Source organism: Loxodonta africana, chromosome 5, assembly GCF_030014295.1.
Source record: "Loxodonta africana isolate mLoxAfr1 chromosome 5, mLoxAfr1.hap2, whole genome shotgun sequence".
NCBI classification, from domain to species: domain Eukaryota; kingdom Metazoa; phylum Chordata; class Mammalia; order Proboscidea; family Elephantidae; genus Loxodonta; species Loxodonta africana.
The window spans coordinates 109,750,234-109,775,666 of NC_087346.1; the positions used below are offsets into that span (position 1 = coordinate 109,750,234).

Sequence of the window (25,433 nt, forward strand, 5' to 3'; positions counted from 1 at the left end):
ATACTTTAATCTTTATTGCATGCCTAATAGGTAGGTATCAAATGAATACCTACCCATTGAGTTTTATTCACTTAATCCAAATCACATAGAACCAGGGTTTGAACTCATGTCTGTCTCTCACTCCAAAGCATGTGCTAATTTCATTGAACCACTAAGACTTGAATCTTCAAACAAAGGTGGTTTTATTTGAGTCATTGCAAACTTTGTTACCTCCCGCTCCACCTTAGGTTAACCTTAAGTTTCTTTGTTTGATTGGCTTTTTGTGTAGAAATAATGGTAAGATGTTTTGTCTCATTTTTGGTTTTTTTTTTGTTTTGAAGGAATAACCACAGTCCTCACCATGACCACATTGAGCATCAGTGCAAGACATTCTTTGCCCAAAGTGTCCTATGCTACTGCCATGGATTGGTTCATAGCTGTTTGCTTTGCTTTTGTATTTTCGGCCCTCATTGAGTTTGCTGCTGTCAACTATTTTACCAATATTCAAATGGAAAAGGCCAAAAGGAAGACATCAAAACCCCTCCAGGAAGTTCCAGCTGTTCCAGTGCTGAGAGGAAGGCATCCAGAAGCACCTCTGCAGGTATTTGAGTTAATCTTTGTCAGTTTAAGATTTTAGCTTCTGTTTCAAGTTGGCATTGCCAATGGAAGAACTGAGAACTTAAAAATCCCAATCATGATTTGTAGGTCATTTAAAAATCCAGGAAAATAGAAAATTATAATTATAAATTTAAACTTTAAAACTGTAATTGTTGTTGCTGTTTTTGTTACTGTCGCGTTGATTCTGATTCATGGTGACTCCAAGTGTAATTAATGGATTAAGTATTAAGCAGCACTGAATGAGATAGATCTAATGGATCTAGTTCTTTGAAAGTTCCTTTCGGAATTAAAAATTTTTGCAATGGAGAGGCAAAATATTTTGTGTACTCTTAAAAGGAGCCTGTGGAACCTTTGAATGAATTGGAAAGGCATTTTAGTAGTGTTCATTGAACAAAGTAAAACATTGATTCTTAACTTACCCTATGGGGTGTGGGGCCTGTGTCCATGTATTAAAAAAAAAAAAAAACCAATAATCAAGAAGACCCATAGATGGTATTCAACCAGGAGTGAGAGTTTTTGTCCTAAAGGAACAGATCTAAGAGGACATGGAAAGCCAAATTCGAGCTACGGTAATTTACACTTGGCACAACAGTGGTTCTGTGATTTAAACAACAACAAAAAATTGAAAAGTTGTCTTTTATGGACTACAGTTGCTGGAAAAATAGGAAGATCTTCATGACAAGGGGAAAGCAAATAGGCAGTCTCTCTGTGTGTGTCTCTGTCTTTTTCTCTTTCCTTCTTTTCTTTTCCCACCTTTTTTTTCCTGCTGCTTCTCCTCCACCTCGTTCTCTTTCTCTCTTTTACTCTGTCTACAAAGCGTCTTTCTTGAATCATCAGACAAGCACCCATGTTGTTTATATGCAGCCTATTGTTGTTGCCACAAGTGGCAGACTCAAATCCTTTGTGCCTGCTTGTACAGAAATTGAAGCATGTAAATAAATCATCAGCTTTATTCTCTGCAGATGACCACTCATTCCCTCATGTATTCATTCATTCATACATTCATTCACCAGGTATATTTTTGATGTCGCCTATGTCCTGGACCCTGTTTAGGGGCTGGGAATCAATAGTGTAATAGTATAAACCCATTGCTATCAAGTCAATTCCAACTCATAGTGACCCTACAGGACAGAGTAGACCTGCTCCATAGGGTTTCCAAGGAGCGGCTGGTGGATTTGAACTACAAACCTTTTGGTTAGCAACTGTGGCTCTTAACCACTGTGCCACCAGTGCTCCCCCCCAAAAATCTTTTTTTAAAAAAAGAAGACAAATATCTCTGCTCTATGGAGCTTACATTTAAGTGTGTATGTGAAGGGGAGACAGACAATAAAAGAAAACAAATTTATGGTTTGTTAGATCTTGGTAGTGTGATGATAGTGGTAAAGCACTAAAAGGGGGGATGATGGGCAGGGTGAGAGGCATGGGATTCAGTTTAGAACAAAGTTGTTAGGCAAGTCCTCAGGGAGACAGTGGTGGTTGAATAAATTAGGTTACATGTTTACCCTGGCCCAGTTTTCACTGGTCAGAGCACTGGTCAGAGTTACAATCAGATATTATAGTTCTGCTCCTACAGGGCTCCGGGGGCAGGTTCTCCAAGAATAGCTTGTGAACTGGTAGAAAAATGGTTGTTTTCCCACTAAGCATGTTTGGATAGCTTATATTTTCCTATAACAGCATGCATTTCACCAAGACTTTCAAAATTATTAGAACGGGTATTACATACTATTTTCAGTTTCAAAAAATGCTCATTGAATATATAGTTTTATTACCTTTTCCATTCCCATAGGTGAATTTGTGTCCTCCTTGTCTTTTATTGTCTATTTTGCTTTGCTTTGTTGTGCTCAAGCCTTGATTTAAAAAAAAAAAAAAAAAAACCTAGCCAAACCTGTTGCCATCGAGTCGATTCCAACTCATAGTGACTCTGTAGGACAGAATAGAACTGCCCATGAGTGTTTCCAAGGAGTGGCTGGTGGATTCAAACTGCCAACCTTTTGGTTCTCAGCTGAATGCCTAACCACTGCGTGATAGAAGTGTTCTGTTTTACTGGTCCTTAAAAAATTGAGTCTTGGATTGACTGATTGATTTCACTGTCTCTTGTTTTTAATTATTGACTTGTGTTTTATTTTATTCCCTATTTCTGCTTTCTGTGGGTAAATTTTGTTACTCTTTTTCTAGCTTCTTGAGTTTGAGTTTAGTTGTTACTAGTTTAAGTATTTTATTTAATAAGTTTTTATTGCAAAGAGATTTCCTTTGCGTATAGCTTTGGCCATAGCTCTTAACATTTATATATTATACTATAACAATATATATTTATATATATAATAATGTTTATTTGCTAAATATTTTGTAATTATGTTACTCTTTTCTTTATAACCTATGAATTGTTTGGAAGATATTAAAATTCTCAAGAGAGTTTTTTTTTTTGCTTATGTAACTTCATCGTTAATATTTAGTTGTATTGTGTTTTGGTCAGAAAATGTTACTTGTAAAGTTTTGCTTGTCACTGATATTTGCATTGTGCCTTGAGTTAGCTAAATGCTTCTAAGTGTTGGGTGGCCATTTAAGTAAGTTAATATTTATTTATTTAATCAGTTTTACTTATAATATTGTTAATTTACCCTTTTAATAGGTCACCTCTTGTCTTCTTGATTTTTCAAAGACCAAAAAAGATCTGAAAATTCTCCCACTAATATTATGAAACTGTTATTTTTTTATGTTTTAACTATGTTTAATATATTTTGATGCTATGATTTTCAACATATATACAACTGCTCTATTTTCATAGTTAATTATATATTTAATGATAAAATAACCTTTTTAAATAACTTTTTGGCTTGAGTTCCATTTGGTCTGATTTTAATTTCTTAATATTAATTCTCCTACTGTATCCTTTATTGCTAATGTTTTCTTTATTCTTTCATTCCTCATATGCTTTGGAAGCTATAGATCATGTTTTTATATTACTAGTGGTTAATTTTATGTTTTTAAACAACATGTTTTGACCTGTATTTTTCTAATAATGTTGAAATTAATATATATACATATATACATGTTATATATACATGTTATATATGTATATATATTCCCCAAAGATCTCTCTTAGTGCAAAGATTCCAGATTTGAAGACAGATGTTCTCTGTGTATAATGATTTGACATTGTTCTCTTTTCCCTTTTGAAAAGTGATTTGCCTCCTGCTTCTTTGCACTAGTGTTATAATGGGATATCATCAGTACTTGAAAGTACCACTTAATCAGAATGCAACCGTTTTGCAGAATATTCAAAGCTGGGAATCAAACTGATAATCTTTTATTTGCTCCCTGAAACATGTCTCTTGACTACAGCAATTGCCATTATATGGTTGAGGACATCCAATTGACTAAATTCACTCTGATTCAGTAACTCTTCATGTCAGCACAGGCCACATGCTGTGTGCAAATGGCATAACCAAGGTCAGGAAGAAGAAATTTGCTTGCGAAGGACATAGAATCATTGTATTTAAGGGTTGGAAAGGACTTTAAAATAAATCTAGTCAAAATATGCATCATATGCTTCATGTCATGTACAACGTGTGTATATATATATGTGATAACTTAGATCTCCACAGCTGTTTACTTGAAAGATATCTGTGTTCTAAAGACAGCAATTAATGGGTTGGCTCACCCATCCTTTCTGAGTGCCAGAATGCAGCTGGCTTTGGAGTGGCAGTTGTTATTGAATGGCTTCACTGTAAGCTCAACTTTGAAGGTTGAAAACAAATGAAAATTACGGGAGAAAGAGAGAGAAAAAAAAGAGAAAAATAAGGAAATCAAGAAGAGGAAAGAGTATTTATGAGCAATAATTTAAAAATATATATTACTGGAAAGAAATATTTGAAGATTCTTGTAAGATTTGGAACTTAAGGAGAGATTCTAATCAGACAGATAAAATTTGCTTTTTCAAATTTGAATTCTGTTTTGTATGGCTATTTACCTATTCCAATGATACTGCCTTTGCTTAAAATGCCTGGAAGTCCTCTTTTGGAATTGCCTTCAGGGTCTATAGTACGGTTAGTAGTTCAAGAGGCCTTTGGGTAAACTAGTGGTTTGATTCATTTTCACCATACGTGAACTAGGAACTGCTAATAGCTTGGCAGCCTTATGGTGACCATTTTTATTTTTTGGGAACTGGAAAGCTATGGTTTATAGAATATTCAAGAGACCAGGAGAAAACACTGACTGGCAGAATCTAAGTGCAGCTATAGCCAGCTTGTGTACCTCTTTGGGCATCACAGGAGGTGAAGTAGCTGTACTGTTCCTGTTCATCATTGACTGGGTACTCATTTTGATTCTGTCCTTCCGATATTTTAGAGCTCCGTTCTCGAGGTTTTCTGTTCCCATACTCTGTCTATTCTTAGAGTATTACTTTCTTGCTGATGTAGGAGATTTGGATTAATAGTATGAAAAACAAATCAACATAGAATTTTAAAAAAAGAACGAAAAGGAAGTTCTCAATAAAATAATATTTTTTAAAAGCCGCTTGAAAATACATGCTCTAGTCCTTGTTCAGTAACAAAGTATGAAATAAGATATAAATGCCGTATCTTGTGAAAAAAATCCAATGATTTAACGATAATCACTAAAATTATTATTGTTGTTAGGTGCCGTTAAGCCGGTTCCAACTCATAGTGACCCCATGTACAACAGAATGAAACACTGCCCGGTCCTGTGCCATTCTCACAGCCATTACTATGTTTGAGCCCATTGTTGCAGCCACTGTGTCAGTCCATCCGTCCAGGGTCTTCCTCTTTTCCCTGACCCTCTACTTTACCAAGCACGATGTCCTTCTCCAGGGACTGGTCCCTCCTGATGACATGTCCAAAGTACATGAGACAAAGTCTCACCATCCTTGCTTCTAAGTAGCATTCTTGCTGTACTTCTTTCAAGACAGATTTGTTCGACCTTCTGTCAGCCCATGGTATATTCAATATATTTGCCAACACTATAATCCAATGGCGTCAATTCTTCTTCAGTTTTCCTTATTCATTGTCCAGCTTTCACATCCATATGAGGTGATTGAAAATAGCACGGTTTGGGTCAGGCTCACCTTAGTCCTCACAGTGACATCCTTGCTTTTGAATACTTTAAAGAGATCTTTTGCAGCAGATTTACCCATTGCAATATGTTGTTTGATTTCTTGACTGCTGCTTTGATGGGCATTGATTGTGGATCCAAGTAAAATGAAGTTCTTGAAAATTTTAATATTTTCTCCATTTATTGTGATGTTGCTTATAGGTCCAATTGTGAGGATTTTTGTTTTCTTTATATTGAGGTGCAATCCATGCTGAAGGCTGAAGTCTTTGATCTTCAACAGTAAGTGCTTCAAGTCCTTTTCACTTTCAGCAAGCACAGTTGTGTCATTTGCACATACAGGTTGTTAATGAGTCTTTCTCCAATCCTGATGCCCTGTTCTTCTTCATACAGTCCAGCTTCTCATATTATTTGCCCAGCACACTGATTGAATAAGTATGGTGAAAGGATACAACCAAAACACACACCTTTCCTGACTTTAAATCTTGCAGTACCCTATTGTTCTGTCCAAATGTTGCCTTTTGGTCTATGTACAGATTTCTCATGAGCACAATTAAGTGTTCTGAAATTCCTATTTTTTGCAATGTTTTCTATAATTTGTTGTGATCCACACAGTAGAATGCATTTGCATAGTCAATAAAATACAGGTAAACATATTTCTGGTATTCTCTGCTTTCAGCCAAGATGCATCTGATGTCATCAATGATATCCCTTGTTCCACATCCTCTTCTGAATCTGGCTTGAATTTCTGGCAGTTTCCTCTAGATATACTATGGCAACTGCTTTTGAATGATCTTCAGTGAAATTTTACTTGTGTGTGATATTAATGATATTGTTCTATTGAGTCACCTTTGTTCGGAATGGGTACAAGTATGAATCTCTTCCAGTTGATTGGCCAGGTAGCTGTCTTCCAATTTTTTTAGCATAGATGACTGAGCGCCTCCAGCACTGCTTCCATCTCAGTTGATATTCCGTCAATTCCTGGAGCCTTGTTTTTCACCATTGCCTTCAGGGCAGCTTGGATCTCTTCCATCAGTATCATTGGTTCTTGATCATATGCTACCTTCTGAAATGGTTGAACATCGACTGATTCTTTTTGGTCCAGTAACTCTATATTCCTTCCATCTTCTTTTGATGCCTCCTGGGTAGATCAATATCTTCCCCGCAGAATCCTTCAATACTGCAACTCAAGGTTCGAGTTTTTTCTTCAGTTCTTTCAGCTTGAGAAATGCCGAGCATGTTTTCTCTTTTGATTTTCTAACGCCAGGTCTCTGTGGCTGCAACAATGAGCTCAAGCATGACAATGATTGTAAGAATGGCTCAGGACCGGGCAGTGTTTCTTTACTGGGCAGTGTTTCTTTCTGTTGTGCATAGGGTGGCTATGAGTCGGAATTGACTCAGCGGCACCTAACAACAACAACAACAGGCCTCTGCACATTTCACTATAATACTTTGTCTTCTCAAGCCACCCTTTTGAATTTTCTATTAGGCTCTTACTTCATCATTTCTTCCTTTCACTTTAGCTACTCTATGTTTAAAAGCAAGTTTCAGAGTTTCTTCTAACATCCATTTTGGTCTTTTCTTTGTTTCCTGTCTTTTTAATGACCTTTTCCTTTCTTCATGTGTGATGTCCTCAGTGTCATTCAACAACTCATCTGGTCTTCAGTCATTAGTGTTCAATACGTCAAATCTATTCTTGACATGGTCTCTAAAATTCAGGTAGAATATACTCAAGGTTGTACATTGGCTCTTGTGCACTTGATCTAATTTTCTTCAGCTTCATCTTCAACTTGCATATGAGCAATTGATCTGTTCTGTAGTCGGCCCCTGGCCTTGTTCTGACTAGTGATATTGAGCTTCTCCATTATCTCTTTCCAGATGTAATTGATTTGATTCCTGTGTATTCCATCTGGTGAGGTCCACATGTATAGTCACTGTTTAAATTGGAGAAATGAATAGTTACGTAGCAATGAAGAACTAATTGGTCTTGCAAAATTCTGTCATGCCATCTCCAGCATAGTTTCTATCACCAAGGCCGTATTTTCCAACTACTAATCCTTTTTCTTTGCTTCCAGCTTTTGCATTCCAATCACCAGTAATTATGAATACATCTTGATTGCATTTTTTATCAAATTCACACTGCAGAAGTTGGTAAAAACCTTCAATTTCTTCATGCTTTGGTGTTAGTGGTTGATGTGTAAATTTGAATAATAGTTGTATTAACTGGCCTTCCTTGTGTGGATATTATCCTATCACTGACAGCATTGTACTTCAGGATACATCTTGAAATATTCTTTTCGAAGATGAATGCAACGCTATTCCACTTCAATTTGTCATTCCGTGCATAATAGACCAAATGATTTTCCTATTCAGAATGGTCAGTACCAGTCCATTTCAGCTCACTTATCCCTAGGATATCAATCTTTATGCATTCCATTTCATTTTTGATGAGTTTCAATTTTCCAAGATTTATACTTCATACATTCCATGTTCTGATTATTAATGAATATTTGCAGCTGTTTCTTCTCATTTTGAGTCATGCCACATCAGCAAATGAAGGTTGCAAAAGCTTGACTCCGTCCACGTCATTCAGGTCAACTCCACTTTGCAGAAGCAGCTCTTCCCTAGTCATCTTTTGAGTGTCTTCCAACCGGAGGGGCTCATGTTCTGGCACTATATCAGTGTTATGCTGCTGTTTATAAGGTTTTCACTGGTCTTTTTTTTCTTTTTTTTTTCCCAAAGTAGACTTCTGGGTCTTTTTTTCCTAGTATGTCTTAGTCTGGAAGTTCTGCTGAAACCTGTCTACCATGGGTGACCCTGCTGGTATTTGAAGTATTGGTGGGATAGTTTCTAGCTTCATAGCAACAAACAGGCCATCACAGTTTTAACAAACTGACAGACGCGTAGTGGCACTAACACTTATTGAATTTTTATTTTGCGTCAGTTACTATGCATTGTGCTTTACATGTATTACTTAACTTCAGGCTCACAATAACTATTTTATGGATGAAGAAAGCCAGACTTGGGGTGGTTAAGAGATACATTCAAGATAACAGCTAGAAAATAATAAATCCAATATTGAATTCAATTCAGCTGTGTCTGAGTGCATACCTTGTTCTCATAAACTCTATGCTATGGTCTTTAATTTATGATAGCTCATAAAGAATAGACATTCGAATATGTGTATGTGTGTGCATGGATGGATGGATAGATAGATAGCTCAGTCCATTTCAGAGCTTTTTTGTTCGTATTTCCATCAATAAACAAGAACAAAACATTTTTATCTACTGATAATAAGAACTTTTTCAGAATTGCCTATATACATGCTTTGAATGGGTGTCACATTAGAGGGTCCCAGAAAGAGCTGGAGAAAATGTAGAACACAATTCAATCTCACAAAAAAGACCAGACTTACTGGTCTGACAGAGATTGGAGACACCCCAAGAGTATGTGCCCCTGACACCCTTTTAACTCTGCACTAAAGTTACTCCTGAGGTTCACCCTTCAGTCAAAGATTAGACAGGACTGTAGAACAAACAATAACATATGTAATTCAGCCATGTATACGAGGAAATGGGCACACCAGTCCAAGGGCAAGGATGAGAAGGCAGGAAGGAATAGGAAACCTGGATGAATGGAAATGGGGATCCCAAGGTCGAGAAGGGGAGAGTGTTGATAGGTCATGGGGTGGGAAGCCAATGTCACAAAACAATTTGTATATTATTTGTTTAATGAGAAACTAATTTCCTGTATAAACTTTCACCTGAAGCAGCAAAATAAATAAATAAATAAAAAGAATCCATTGGGCCTAGAGTAAAAAAAAGAATTTTCTATAAAGAGTGAAATACATGAGAGCCAGAACCCGACGGACTGTGTTGTCTTTCCAATCTCTCAAGTTTTCTGCCTTTGACGGGGGGCAGTTTTACCACTTTTCTATTTTAGAAGGAAAATATTGAGTTTTCCTTCTCTGGCAGGTTTCCACCTTACACAGCTTCTGGCTTTCACAGGTTTTGCTGTAATTTAATTTTAACATAAAATATTTTCTATTGTTATTCATGTTTTACCAATAATGAAATTGATAGCTTGGGATCATGTAACCTACACAAAATCTCCCATATCCTAGGGTGACAAACCCAGTGCTTTTCACCCTCAAGCTTTAATAACTGATTAGATATGTTGAGTGAGAGAAATGGAGATGGAGGTGGTGGCAACATTCACTAGAATACAGGAGACAGATGAAGCACTTTTAATGAAAGAGTTAATTAGTTCAAGGATAGCAAGGTGGAGATTTTTACAGTAGGGTATTTTCCCACTGTAATGCAAATTTCTTTTTTCAAATAGCAAGTGCATGCTTCTCCTTTGCATATCTTTCCTTTCCCATCTACCTAGTTTATTTTTCTCTTTGTCTCCATTTCACTGTAACTAGTTTTCATGGACTTCTCAATTTTAAAGTGTTCATAGATTCATACAAGGCTATTTGTAAAATTGAAGAGCTATTTGCTGAGCTTAGAGTCTTTAAGAAAAAGATGATATATGAAAAAGAACATATACATAAGTCAAGGTGCACCTTGGCTTCAATGGTTCAAATGTTATGTAGAATTTTCGTTTTTACTGTTCATTTTTCACTGTCAATCTCAAGTGTTATTTCCCACAAGAAGTCCATTGGGATGTTACCAAGTCCCCACAATCCATATCTGTGAACTAAAAGCAATAATCGAATCTACTAGAAAAACTTGTAGTGAGGATTAAATGGCACCATGCGGGGGGAGTACTCAATATAGTGTTTACTAAAACAAACAAACAAACCAAAACCAAACCCACTGCTGAAGAGTCTGTTCTGACTCATTGCAGGACCATAGGGCTTCCAAGGCTGTAAATCTCTATGAAAGCAGACTGACAAATCTTTCTTGCATAAACCCACTGGTGGTTTCGAACCACTGACCTTTCAGTTAGAAGCCCAGCACTTTTACCACTGCACCACCAGGGCTCCTTAGTATAGTGTTTAGTGTCCAGTAAATAATTTGCTGTTTTTGTTAAGTACCGTCAAGTAGGTTCCGACTCATAGTAACCCTATGCACAGCAGAACGAAACACTGCCTGGTCCTGAGCCATCCTTACAATCGTTGTTATGTTTGAGTTCATCGTTGCAGCCACTGTGTCAGTCCACCTCATTGAGGGTCTTCCTCTTTTCCGCTGACCCTGTACTCTGCCAAGCATGACATCCTTTTCCAGAGACTGATCCCTCCTGACAACATATACAAAGTATGTAAGACCCAGTCTCGCCATCCTTGCTTCTAAGGAGCATTCTGGTTGTACTTCTTCTAAGATGGATTTGTTTGTTCCTTTGGCAGTCCATGGTATATTCAATATTCTTAGCCAGCACCACAATTCAAAGGCGTCAGTTCTTCTTCATTCTTCCTTATTTATTGCCCAGCTTTCACATGCCTATGATGTGATTGAAAATACCATGGCTTGGGTCAGGCACACTTTAGTCTTCAGGGTGACATCTTTGCTCTTCAACACTTTGAAGAGGTCCTTTGCAGCAGATTGGCCCAATGCAATGCATCTTTTGATTTCTCGACTGCCGCTTCCACGGCTGTTGATTGTGGATCCAAGTAAAATGAAATCCTTGACAACTTCAGTCTTTTCTCCATTTTTAATGATGTTGCTCATTGGTTCAGTTGTGAGGATTTTTGTTTTCTTTATGTTGAGGTGCAATCCATACTGAAGGCTGTGGTCTTTGATCTTCATTAGTAAGTGCTTCAAGTCCTTTTCACTTTCAGCAAGCAAGGTTGTGTCATCTGCATAACCCAGGTTGTTAATCCTGATGCCCTGTTCTTCTTCATATAGTCCAGTTTCTCGGATTATTTGCTCAGCATACAGATTGAAGGAAACTCCTTGAAAACAGATTGAATAGGTATGGTGAAAGAATACAGCCCTGACGCACACCTTTCCTGACTTTAAACCAACTGTCCGAACAACTGCCTCTTGACCTATATAAAGGGTCCTCATGAGCACAATTAAGTGTTCTGGAATTCCCATTCTTCGCAATGTTATCCATAATTTGTTATGACCCACACAGTCGAATGCCTTTTTGTAGTCAATGAAACACAGGTAAACATCCTTCTGGTATTCTCTGCTTTCAGCCAGGATCTATCTGACATCAACAATGATATCTCTGTTTCCACATCCTCTTCTGAAACAGGACTGAATTTCTGGCACTTCCCTGTCAATATACTGCTGTAGCCATTTTTGAATGATCTTCAGTGAAATTTTGCTTGTGTATGATATTAATGATATTGTTCTATAATTTCCACATTTGGTTGGATCACCTTTCTTGGGAATAGGCATAAGTATGGATCTCTTCCAGTCAGTTGGCCAGGAAGCTGTCTTCCGTATTTCTTGGCATAGACTAGTGAGAACTTCCAGCCCTGCACCTGTTTGTTGAAACATCTCAATTGATATTCCATCAATTCCTGAAGCCTTGTTTTTCACCAATGCCTTCAGAGCAGCTTGAACTTCTTCCTTCAGTACCATCAGTTCCTGACCATATGCCACCTCTTGAAATGTTTGAACATGGACTGATTCTTTTTAGTATAATGACTCTGTATTCCTTCCATCTTCTTTTGATGCTTCCTGCATCGTTTAATATTTTCCCCATAGAATCTTTCACTGTTGCAACTTGAGTCTTGAATTTTTTCTTCAGTTTTTTCAGCTTGAGAAATGCCGAGCCTGTTCTTCCCTTTTGGTTTCCATCTCCAGCTCTTTGCACATGTCGTTATAATACTTTACTTTGTCTTCTTGAGACGCCCTTTGAAACCTTCTGTTCAGTTCTTTTACTTCATAATTCTTCCTTTTGCTTTAGCTGCTCGACGTTCGAGACCAAGTTTCAGAGTCTCCTCTGACATCCATCCATCTTGGTCTTTTCTTTCTTTCCTGTCTTTTCAGTGACCTCTTGCTTTTTTCATGGGTGATGTCCTTGATGTCATGCCACAACTGGTCTGGTCTTCGGTCACTTGTGTTCAGTGCGTCAGATGTATTCTTCAGATGGTCTCTAAATTCAGATGGGATGTTCTTAAGGTCATATTTTGGCTCTCGTGGACTTGCTCTGATTTTCTTCAGTTTCAGCTTGAACTTGCATATAAGCAATTGATGGTCTGTTCCACAGTCGGCCCTTGGCCTTGTGCTGACTGATGATATTGAGCTTTTCCATCGTCTCTCTCCACAGATGTAGTCAATTTGATTTCTGTGTGTTCCATCTGGTGAGGTCCACGTCAATTTGATTTCTGTGTGTTCCATCTGGTGAGGTCCACGTGTATAGTTGGCATTTATGTTGGTGAAAGAAGGTATTTGCAATGAAGAAGTCGTTGGTCTTGCAAAGTTCTATCATTCCATCTCCAGCATTGTTTCTACCACCAAGGCCATATTTTCCAACTACCAGTCCTTCTTTTTTGTTTTCAACTTTCACATTCCAATCACCAGTAATTATCAATGCATGTTGATTGCATGTTCGATCGATTTCAGACTGCAGCAGCTGATAAAAATCTTCTATTTCTTCATCTTTGGCCCTAGTGGTTGGTGTGTAAATTTAAATAATAGTCGTATGAACTGGTCTTCCTTGTAGGCGTATGGATATTATCCTATCACTGACAGCATTGTACTTCAGGATAGATCTTGAAATGTTCTTTTTGACAATGAGTACAACACCATTCCTCTTCGAGTTGTCATTCCCAGCATAGTAGACTATATGATTGTCCGATTCAAAATGGCCAGCACCAATCCATTTGAGCTCACTAATGCATTCTATTTCATTTTTGACGATTTCCAGTTTTCCTAGATTCATACTTCGTACATTCCAGGTTCTGATTATTAATGGATATTTGCAGCTGTTTCTTCTCATTTTGAGTTGTGCCACATCAGCAAATGAAGGTCCTGAAAGCTTTACTCCATTAAGGTCGACTCTACTTTGAGGAGGCAACTCTTCCCCAGTCATCCTTTGTGTGCCTTCCAACCTGGGGGGCTCATCTTCCAGCACTATATCCGACAGTGTTCCGCTGCTGTTCATAAGGTTTTCACTGGCTAATGCTTTTCTGAAGTAGACTGCCGGGTCCTTCTTCCTATTCTGTCTTAGTCTAGAAGCTCAGCTGAAACCTGTCCTCCATGGGTGACCCTGCTGGTATCTGAATACCAGTGGCATAGCTTCCAGCATCACAGCAACACGCAAGCCCCCGCAGTGTGACAAACCTACGGACATGTGGGGGCCAGTAAATAATATTAGCTTATTTATAGTAAAGTAGTGATTATTATGATACCCAGTGGATGGTTCCTGGTTGTCACAAATGGTTAAGCACTCAACTACTAGCCTAAAGGTTGAAGGCTCAAACTCACCCAGAGGCTTCTTAGAAGACAGGCCTGGTGATCTGTTTCTGAAAGGTCACAGTTTTGAAAACCCCCTGGAGCATTTCTACTCTTCCGGCGTGGGGTTGCCATGAGTCAGATTTGATAGGGACTAACAACAACATAAACCAAAAACCAAACCAAACTCCTTGCTGCCAAATCAATTCCAACTCATAGTGACCCTACAGAACAGAGTAGAACTGCCTTGTAGAGTTTCCAAGGAGTGACAGGTGGATTCGATCTGCCCACCTTTTGGATAGCACCTGGTTAGCAGCCAAACCCTTAACCACTGTGCCACCAGGGCTCCAAACAACAACATGGTAGCCAGTAAATAGTGATTAAAGTTATTATTTCTGTAAGCATCTTCAGCACTTAAAAGTATGCATCACATAGTTTGTCAGTTGATAATATCCTGCAGTGTTTTGCTTGAATTGGTTCGTATATGATTACTCTGTTTACCTACCTAGATGGTCGATAGAGAGCTCCTATTAATAAAATGAATTATGGCTTTTTTTTTGTGCTTTTTCACACAGCACATAGCACAGTGCTCAATAGTTGCAGTTGTTTATCAACTGATTATAATGAACCAACCTTGGGGATCAGACATAGGAGATCCAGTGTCTCTAAAAAGCAATATATTTATCACCATTTTTCAAAAATGTCTGTCTTTTATGTAAAATTCTTTCTTACCAGAAGTAAGTATGAACATTGGGCAGTTGTTAAGTAGTGAACTATTTTGTGAACATATGGAACGGCTGACACTTGTTCTTAGCATCCTGAAACACACTTGTGAATGGTTAGTTAGACTTAGCTAGTGGGCAGCAGCAGAGAACTGAGTGATTCTCTTTGAAAACAACAAAGCAGAACAAAAACCCTCAGCAAATCTACATGTGCAGGTGTTTATTGTGGGGAAAGTACAGTTTGTGGTCCTTTGGTGATTTTAATCATATCACTTCCACAAGTATGAGTGACTATAAGTGACATTGGTGTTAAATACAATGATTTCCCAGTTCTTGGTAATATCAAGCTTCATTCCATTCCTACAGGGTGTACCAAACTAGGTCAGTTTCAGATTTTCACTTCAATCATTCTGAAAACTCCTCCTACAAATGACGTTCTTCAAATACTTTAAGTTAATGTGCAAAGACCCCTTATTTTTCCATTCGTCCTTGTTTCTTTCATTTCGTACTTTAAAATCTCTCCCCTTGGCAGTTTGAAAAAGGACATGAAGTAGTACTGTGAATTCACTTGACATCTAGGTGTGTTTGTGACAGTAGTTTAATGACATTCTTCAAATCTTATATAAATAAGCACCTCCCCAAACTCTTACTTTCTCAGTACAGAATGTTCTGTAGTTAGTAATGCTCTTTAGGTAATAAGTGAGTGTTTAATTGCACAATTGTTAAACTGTATAATTTAATTGTCAAGAACATCAGAATTATGTTTCACCTCCAGCCGTGTTTTATATCTGTTAGTTTTGTTATTTTATCATGCGCTGATTCATGTTGCTAAGGCATGAGAGCAAATCTCAACTAGTCGGGGAACAATTATTTACCAGGCAGCTACTATGCACCAGCCAACATGCAAGGCATTGAGAAAAGCAAAAAAGAAGGAATTTAGTTTAGTGAGAGAGACCTACTGTTAACCTTGTGAGTGACTATGATGTTTACTATACAGAAGTATGGTCTGACTATTGGTTTTGGAATATGTCAAGCATTCTTATAGCAGTACAAACTTACTGTCAAATTTCAACTGCCACTGTAGCTTGTCTTCTGAAACTCAGATCTGTATATTCAGATACAAACTGGGAATCTTCATCTGTTATATTTATAGATGTATTTATGGAGCACATATTAATTGTCAGTGTACCGGGATATATTATGCTTGCTCTCTTCGTCGATACGAAGATAAGGGGGAAGATAGAAATTCAATACTTATTACCAAATAAGTAAATAATGACAAGTGTGCAAAATGCTGTCAAGGTGAAAAGTATAAACCAAAAACCAAACCTATTACAGTCGAGTCGATTCCGACTCATAGCGACCCTATAAGATACAGCAGAACTGCCCAATAGGGTTTCTAAAGAGCGGATGGTGGATTCGAACTGCTGACCTTTCCATTAGCAGCCAAACACTTAACCACTGCGCCACTAGGGCCCCAAGGAGAAGTATAGAAGGTATATAAATTTTAACAGAGAGTTAACCTGAGACTTCAAATTAACCTTTAAAATGTAAAAAGTGACAAGTTAATGGATATCATTCAAAAGGACAAAGGGAAGAAGCAATCAATTTTAGTACCTTATTCAATCGATATTGTACCTATTTTGGTTATTTACTAGTGATAACATCACATGGGAGGGATGATGCCAACATTAGCATCATAATTGAAGGTTTAGGCTTACGTTTCTTCCCACGAAAGGGGAAATGCTGCAATTTTAATGCTGCATTAAAAAAGCTGGATATGTAAGCCAGTGTTCAAGGAAGGAGTCAGGCATCCTGCCAACCTAGTGTAATATACAGTATGTGGTGTGGGGAGGTGGCATAGATATGATGTAGATATACATTAATAGTAAATTTGTTCACTTATTTTCATGCACAGTAAGTCCCTGGGTTACAAACTTCTGATTTATGGACAACTCCTACTTGCCCTTTAATGTTATTTAAATTTGCCCTCACTTTAAAACAATTGAACCAACCCCACTCACACACGCAACTTTAACATCATTGAAAAGGCTTCAAGGCTTTTCTTGCACTAACACAATAACCTGTTGCCTCCAAGTTGATTCCAAATCATAGCAACCCTGTAGGACAGAGTAGGACTGGCCCATAGGATTTCCAAGGAGTGGCTGGTGAATTCAAATTGCCAACCTTTTGGTTAGCAGCTGAGCTCTTCACCACTGTGCCACCAGAGCTCCTTCTTACACTAAAGTAAGGCAGAATAAGAATTGTATACACCTCTTCTGACTTACCTACAAATTTGACTTAAAGATACACTTAAGATCTCATTTGTAACCAGGAGACTGCTGCCTGTAATTCTGTATTTATAAAATCAAGACAAACGGAAAAGTTGTGAAGAATATTTATATAAATAGAATTTGAAGAAGTACCATGTCTCCATTGTCGTCATCGTCATTAATTGAGTGCCTGTTGTTGTTGTTGTTAGGTGCCATCGAGTCAGTTCTGACTCATACCGACCCTATGCACAACAGAACGGAAACACTGCCCGGTCCTGCGCCATCCTTATAATCCTTGTTATGCTTGAGCTTATTCTTGCAGCCACTGTGTCAATCCACCTCATTGAGGGTCTTACTCTTTTCTGCTGACCCTGTACTCTGCCAAGCATGATGTTCTTCTCCAGAGACTGATCCCTCCTGACAACATGTCCAAACTATGTAAGACGCAGTCTCGCCATCCTTGCCTCTAAGGCACATTCTGGCCGCACTTCTTCTAAGACAGATTTGTTCCTTCTTTTGGCAGTCCATGGTATATTCAATATTCTTCGCCAACACCACAATTCAAAGGCGCCAACACTTCTTCGGTCTTCCTTATTCATTGTCAAGCTCTCACATGCATATGGTGTGATTGAAAATACCATGGCTTGGGTCAGGCGCCCCTTAGTCTTCAGGGTGACATTTTTGCCCTTCGACACTTTGAAGAGGTCCTTTGCAGCAGATTTACCCAATACAATGCGTCTTTTGATTTCTTGACTGCTGCTTCCATGGCTGTTGATTGTGGATCCAAGTAAAATGAAATCCTTGACAACTTCAGTCTTTTCTCCGTTTATCATGATGTTGCACATTGGTCCAGTTGTGAGAATTTTTGTTTTCTTTATGTTGAGGTGTAATCCGTACTGAAGGCTGTGGTCTTTGATCTTCTTTAGCAAGTGCTTCCAGTCCTCTTCACTTTCAGCAAGCAAGGTTGTGTCATCTGTGTAACGCAGGTAGTTAATGAGTCTTCCTCCAATCCTGATGCCCCGGTCTTCTTCATAGAGTCCAGCTTCTCATATTATCTGTTCAGCGTACAGATTATATAGGTATGGTGAAAGAATACAACCCTGATGCACGCCTTTCCTGACTTTAAATCAATCAGTGTCCCCTTGTTCTGTCTGAACAACTGCCTCTTGATCTATGTAAAGGTTCCTCATGAGCACAATTAAGTGTTCTGGAATTCCCATTCTTCGCAGTGTTATCCATAGTTTGTTATGACCCACACAATCGAATGCTTTTACGTAGTCAGTGAAACACAGGTAAACATCCTTCTGGTATTCTCTGCTTTCAGCCAGGATCCTTCTGACATCAGCAATTATATCTCTGGTTCCACGTCCTCTTCTGAAACCGGCCTGAATTTCTGGCAGTTCCCTGTCAATATACTGCTGTAGTCGTTTTTGAGTGATCTTCAGCAAAATTTTGCTTGCGTGTGATATTAATGATATTGTTCTATAATTTCCACATTCGGTTGGATCACCTTTCTTGGGAATAGGCATTAATATGGATCTCTTCCAATCGGTTGGCCAGGAAGCTGTCTTCCATATTTCTTGGCATAGACAAGTGAGCACCTCCAGCGCTGCATCTGTTTGTTGAAACATCTCAATTGATATTCCATCAGTTTCTGGAGCCTTGTTTTTTGCCAATGCCTTCAGAGCAGCTTGGACTTCTTCCTTCAGCACCATCGGTTCCTGATGATATGCCACCTCTTGAAATGGTTGAATACCGACTAATTCTTTTTGGTATAATGACTCTGTATATTCCTTCCATCTTCTTTTGATGCTTCCTGTGTCGTTTAATAATTTCCCCATGGAATCCTTCACTATTGGAACTCGAGGCTTGAATTTTTTCTTCAGTTCTTTCAGCTTGAGAAATGCCGAACATGTTCTTCCATTTTGGTTTTCCATCTCCAGCTCTTTGCACATGTCATTATAATACTTTGTCTTCTCGAGATGCCCTTTGAAATCTTCTGTTCAGTTCTTTTACTTCATAATTCTTCGTTTTGCTTTAGCTGCCCGACCTTCAAGAGCAAGTTTCAGAGTCTCCTCTGACATCCATCTTGGTCTTTTCTTTCTTTCCTGTCTTTTCAATGACCTCTTACTTTCTTCATGGATGATGTCCTTGATGTCATGCCACAACTGGTCTGGTCTTTGGTCACTAGTGTTCAATGCGTCAGATGTATTCTTCACATGGTCTCTAAATTCAGGTGAGATGTTCTTAAGGTCATATTTTGGGTCTCATGGGCTTGCTCTGATTTTCTTCAGTTTCAGCTTGAACTTGCATATAAGCAGTTGATGGTCTGTTCCACAGTCGGCCCCTGGCCTTGTGCTGACTGATGATATTGAGCTTTTCCATCGTCTCTTTCCACAGATATAGTCAATTTGATCTCTGTGTGTTCCATCTGGTGAGGTCCACGTGTATAGTTGGCATTTATGTTGGTGAAAGAAGGTATTTGCAATGAAGAAGTCGTTGGTCTTGGAAAATTCTATCATTTGATCTCCAGCATTGTTTCTATCACCAAGGCCATATTTTCCAACTACTGATCCTTCTTGTTTCCAACTTTTGCATTAAAATCACCAGTAATTATCAATGCATCTTGATTGCATGTTTGATCAATTTTAGACTGCAGCAGCTGATAAAAATCTTCTGTTTCTTCATCTTTGGCCCTAGTGGTTGGTGTGTAAATTTGAATAATAGTCGTATGAACTGTCTTCCTTGTAGGTGTATGGATATTATTCTATCACTGACAGCATTGTACTTCAGAATAGATCTTGAAACGTTCTTTTTGACAAAGAATGCAACACCATTCCTCTTCAAGTTGTCATTCCCAGCATAGTAGACTGTCTGATTGTCCGATTCAAATGGCCAATACCAGTCCATTTCAGCTCACTAATGCCTAGGATATTGATGTTTATGCATTCCGTTTTTTTTTGATGATTTCTAATTTTCCTAGATTCATACTTCGTACATTCCAGATTCCGATTGTCAATGAATGTTTGCAGCCGTTTCTTCTCACATTGAGTCGTGCCACATCAGCAAATGAAGGTCCCAAAAGCTTTACTCCATCCACGGCATTGAGGTCGACTCTACTTTGAGATGGCAGCTCTTCTCCAGTCATCTTTTGAGTGCCTTCCAACCTGGGGGGCTCACATTTCGGCACTATATCAGACAATGCTCCACTGCTATTCATAAGGTTTTCACTGGCTAATGCTTTTCAGAAGTAGACTGCCGGGTCCTTCTTCCTATTCTGTCTTAGTCTGGAAGATCAGCTGAAACCTGTCCTCCGTGGGTGACCCTGCTGGTATCTGAATACCAGTGGCATAGCTTCCAGCATCACAGCAACACAGAAGCCCCCACAGTACGACAAAGTGACACACATGTGAGGGATTGAGTGCCTGCTATGTGCTATCTATTGCACTTGTTGCTTTACATGTGTTATCTCTGATTTCCACATTAAGATCGCAGATGAGTTGTTGTGTTATCATGCACATAATTTTATGGTTGAAGGAACTCAGTCTTAGCGAAGCGTTTTAGTAGGTTGCCTGTATCATATGCCTGATACATGGTGGAAGTTGGATTTGAGCTCTGCCTGGCATTAGAAAACTGGGGAATTTCTGATTCACCATGCTGCCTCTTGTGTAGAATGAGCTGCAGACAGACATTAAAGAATTTTTGTCTCTAGTCTCAGTTCTCTTGTGTAGCTTTGATCATGCAGACTAATACTTGGGTTTCTGTATCTCCATCTCTTAGATGGTGAGGTTAGGTAAGATGATATCTAAATTTACTTCTGATTTAAAAATCTTTGTTAGTAAAAACTCATCCACTCTGCACAGCTAATGTGAGTTTTCTTTACACTCTTTAACATGCACTTACTTTAGCACTCATGATATATCAAGAACTGATTAGAGGGAGAGTGGTTCTTCCTGGGGCTACTGAGTGAAATGACATTTAAATGATTACAGTTGTTTTATGCTCAACTATACAGCAAAACCCTGGTGGTGTAGTGGTTAAGAGCTACGGCTACTGGCCAAAAGGTCTACAGTTCAAATCCACCAGGCACGCCTTGGAAACCCTATGGGGCAGTTCTACCCTGTCCTATAGAGTTGTTATGAGTCAGAATTGACTTGACAGCAATGGGTTTGCTTTATATAGCAAAACTCTGTACTGCTCCAACAGCAATAAGAGCATCACATTCCTTATTGCTTACTTATCACATTCCAGACACTATTTTAAACATTTCACATATATTAACTCATATATTCTTCACGGCAGTCCTATCCTATCCTCATCCTATTTCACAGATGAGGAAATTGAGGGAGACACAGAGAGGTATAAGTGGTTTACCAAAGGCATACAAGTTAGTAACAGAGCCAGGTAGTCTAACTCCAGACTACGTTCTCAAGAGCCACAGACTTTTGATGTTGCCCCTCAGTTATAACCCATCATCATCACTACCAACCTTCTAGTGTCCACTGCCACATAGTCACTCCTGACCCCATCCACAATTTTTCTGAAGGTTGTTTTAATATTTATATTTTTTGAAAGTATAAGCCATACACTGAACCTCTGTCCCTTATGTGAAAAGCCCTAGCTTTTAGCTAATAGTTTAGTTTACACGGCAGCCAAAGTCACAGAAATTTAGTAATATTCTCCAAATCTCCAGCTTTGAATGAAAAGTGTGTGGATTTTGTCAAGTCTAAAAGTTGCCAATTGATTTAGTGTACTTATTACAACAAACCATAGATTGACCAATCCATAGTTTTTCCAATTTTTTTGACATTTTAATGTTAAAAAAACTTTAAAAATATATTATTATTCCCCGATGTGTCTGTCAGTTTGTCATACTGTGGAGACTTGCATGTTGCTGTGATGCTGGAAGCTATGCCACCGGTATTCAGATAACAGCAGGGTCACCCATGGAGGACAGGTTTCAGCTGAGCTTCCAGACTAAGACAGAATAGGAAGAAGGACCCGGCAGCCTACTTCTGAAAAGCATTAGCCAGTGAAAACCTTATGAATAGCAGCGGAACTTTTTCTGATAGAGTGCTGAAAGATGAGCCCCCCAGTTGGAAGGCACTCAAAAGATGACTGGGGAAGAGCTGCCTCCTCAAAGTAGAGTCGACCTTAATGGAGTAAAGCTTTTGGGACCTTCATTTGCTGATGTGGCACTACTCAAAATGAGACGAAACAGGTGCAAACATTCATTGACAATTGGAATCTGTACAAAGTATGAGTCTAGGAAAATTGGAAATTGTCAAAAATGAAATGGAATGCATAAACATCGATATCATAGGCATTAGTGAGCTGAAATGGACTAGTATTGGCTATTTTGAATCAGACAATCTTGTAGTCTACTATGCTGGGAATGACAACTTGAAGAGGAATGGTGTTGCATTCATCATCAAAAAGAACGTTTCAAAATCTATCCTGAAGTACAATGCTGTCAGTGATAGAATAATATCCATACACCTACAAGGAAGACCAGTTCATACGACTATTATTCAAATTTACACACCAACCACTAGGGCCAAAGATGAAGAAATAGAAGATTTTTATCAGCTGCTGCAGTCTGAAATTGATCGAACATGCAGTCAACATGCATTGATAATTATTGGCGATTGGAATGGGAAAGTTGGAAACAAAGAAGGATCAGTAGTTGGAAAATATGGCCTTGGCCACAGAAACAATGATGGAGATTGAATGATAGAACTTTGCAAGACCAACGACTTCTTCATTGCAAATACCTTCTTTCACCAACATAAATGCCAACTATACACGTGGACCTCACCAGATGGAACACACAGAGATCAAATTGACTATATCTGTGGAAAGAGACGATGGAAAAGCTCAATATCATCAGTCAGCACAAGGCCAGGGGCCGACTGTGGAACAGACCATCAATTGCTTATATGCAAGTTCAAGCTGAAACTGAAGAAAATCAGAGCAAGCCCATGAGACCCAAAATATGACCTTAAGAACATCCCACCTGAATTTAGAGACCATCTGAAGAATACATCTGACGCATTGAACACTAGTGACCAAAGACCAGACCAGTTGTGGCATGACATCAAGGACATCATCCATGAAGAAAGCAAGAGGTCACTGAAAAGACAGGAAAGAAAGAAAAGACCAAGATGGATGTCAGAGGAGACTCTGAAACTTGGTCTCAAACGTCGAGCCGCTAAAGCAAAAGGAAGAATTATGAAGTAAAAGAACTGAACAGAAGATTTCAAAGGGCGTCTCAAGAAGACAATGTAATATAATGACATGTGCAAAGAGCTGGAGATGGGAAACCAAATTGGAAGAACACGGTCAGCGTTTCTCAAGCTGAAAGAACTGAAGAAAAAATTCAAGCCTCGAGTTCCAATAGTGAAGGATTCCACAGGGCAAATGTTAAATGACACAGGAAGCATCAAAAGAAGATGGAAGGAATATACGGAGTCATTATACCAAAAGGAATTAGTGGATGTTCAACCATTTCAAGAAGTGGCATATGATCAGGAACAGATGGTATTGAATGAAGAATTCCAGGCTTCTCTGAAGTCATGGGCAGAAAACAAGGCTTCAGGAATTGATGGAATATCAATTGAGATGTTTCAACAAACAGATGCAGCACTGGAGGTGCTCGCTAGTCTATACCAACAAATATGGAAGACAGCTTTCTGGCCAACTGACTGCAAAATTATTTATGCCTATTCCCAAGTTTTTTTTTTTTATTCCCAAGAAAGGTGATCCAACTGAATGCGGAAATTATAAAGCAATATCTTTAATATCACATGCAAGCAAAATTTTGCAAAGATCATTCAAAAACGGCTGCAGCAGTATATCAACAGGGAACTGCCAGAAATTCAGGCCGGTTTCAGCAGAGGACATGGAACCAGGGATATCATTGCTGATGTCAGAAGGATCCTGGCTGAAAGCAGAGAATACCAGAAGGATGTTTACCTGTGTTTTATTAACTATGCGAAGGCATTAGACTCTGTGGATCATAACAAATTATGGATAACATTGCAAAGAATGGGAATTCCAGAACACTTAATTGTGCTCATGAGGAACCTTTACCTAGATCAAGAGGCAGTTGTTCGGACAGATCAAGGGGATACTGATTGGTTTAAAGTCAGGAAAGGCGTGTGTCAGGGTTGTATCCTTTTACCATACCCATTCAATCTGTATGCTGAGCAAATAATCTGAGAAGGTGGACCAAATGAAGAAGAATGGGGCATCAGGATTAGAGGAGCAACCTGTGTTATGCACATGACACAGCCTTGCTTGCTGAATGTGAAGAGGACTTGAAGCACTTACTAATGAAGATCAAAGACCACAGACTTCAGTATGGATTGCACCTCAACATAAAAAAAACAAAAATCCTCACAGCTGGATCAATAAGCAACATCATGATAAACAGAGAAAAAATTGATTTGTCAAGGATTTCATTTTACTTGGACCCACATTCAACAGCCATGGAAGCAGCAGTCAAGAAATCAAAAGACGCATTGCATTGGGTAAATCTGCTGCAAAGGACCTCTTCAGAGTGTTGAAGAGCAAAGATGTCACCTTTAAGACTGAGGTGCACCTGACCCAAGCCATGGTATTTTCAATCACATCATATGCATGTGAGAGCTGGACAATGAATAAGGAAGACCGAAGAGGAATTGATGCCTTTGAGTTGTGGTGTTGGCAAAGAATATTGAATATACCATGGACTGCCAAAAGAACGAGCAAATCTGTCTTAGAAGAAGTACGACCAGAATGCTCCTTAGAAGTAAGGATGGCGAGAGTGCGTATTGCTTACCTTGTACATGTTGTCAGGAGGGATCAGTCCCTGGAGAAGGACGTCATGCTTGGCAGAGCACAGAGTCAGCGGAAAAGAGGAAGACCCTCAACGAGGTGGATTGACACAGTGGCTGCAACGATGAGCTCAAGCATAACAACGTTCTGTTGTGCACAGGATCGCTATGAGTTGGAACTAACTTGACAGCACCTAACAACAACAAGAGCATTATTATTATTATCCATAGGTTAAAAGTAACTTATGGATGCATCAATGTATTCAATTAACAATAGTTATTTACTATACATGTTCAGAAGAATTGCATTTTGAAGATCATGGGGAAAACTAAAGACATTTAGGATAGAGTTTTTTTTGACCTAAATGAGTTTACAGTATATTCAAGAGGCAGAGCATAATGATATAAATAATCAAGAGGAGCAATTAGTCAATGGGCATCAAAGGACTTTTTAAAGAAGCAAGTTGAGACTTCGAAGGGAACAATGAGAAAGAGCCCGTCCAGACAGTGAGCTGTATTTTAATGGTGGTCTTTGGAAGAGGGAGAGTAGCACGGAGATGAGCTAGCTCATTAGTGTAAATATCATCAGCTGATTTATGGAAT

The 25,433-nt window shown here is 38.7% G+C and overlaps 1 protein-coding gene across 3 annotated transcripts in view; it reads left to right on the plus strand.

Moving 5' to 3' along the window:
• GABRA4 (gamma-aminobutyric acid type A receptor subunit alpha4) overlaps nt 1-25,433 on the plus strand; it is a 105,658-nt gene that overhangs the window by 50,419 nt on the left and 29,806 nt on the right. For all 3 annotated transcript variants that reach the window (XM_003415861.1, XM_003415862.1, XM_003415860.1), the window contains one exon: nt 321-580. In XM_003415861.1, the coding sequence (XP_003415909.1) occupies nt 321-580 (260 nt within the window). The remainder of the gene's footprint in view (nt 1-320; nt 581-25,433) is intronic.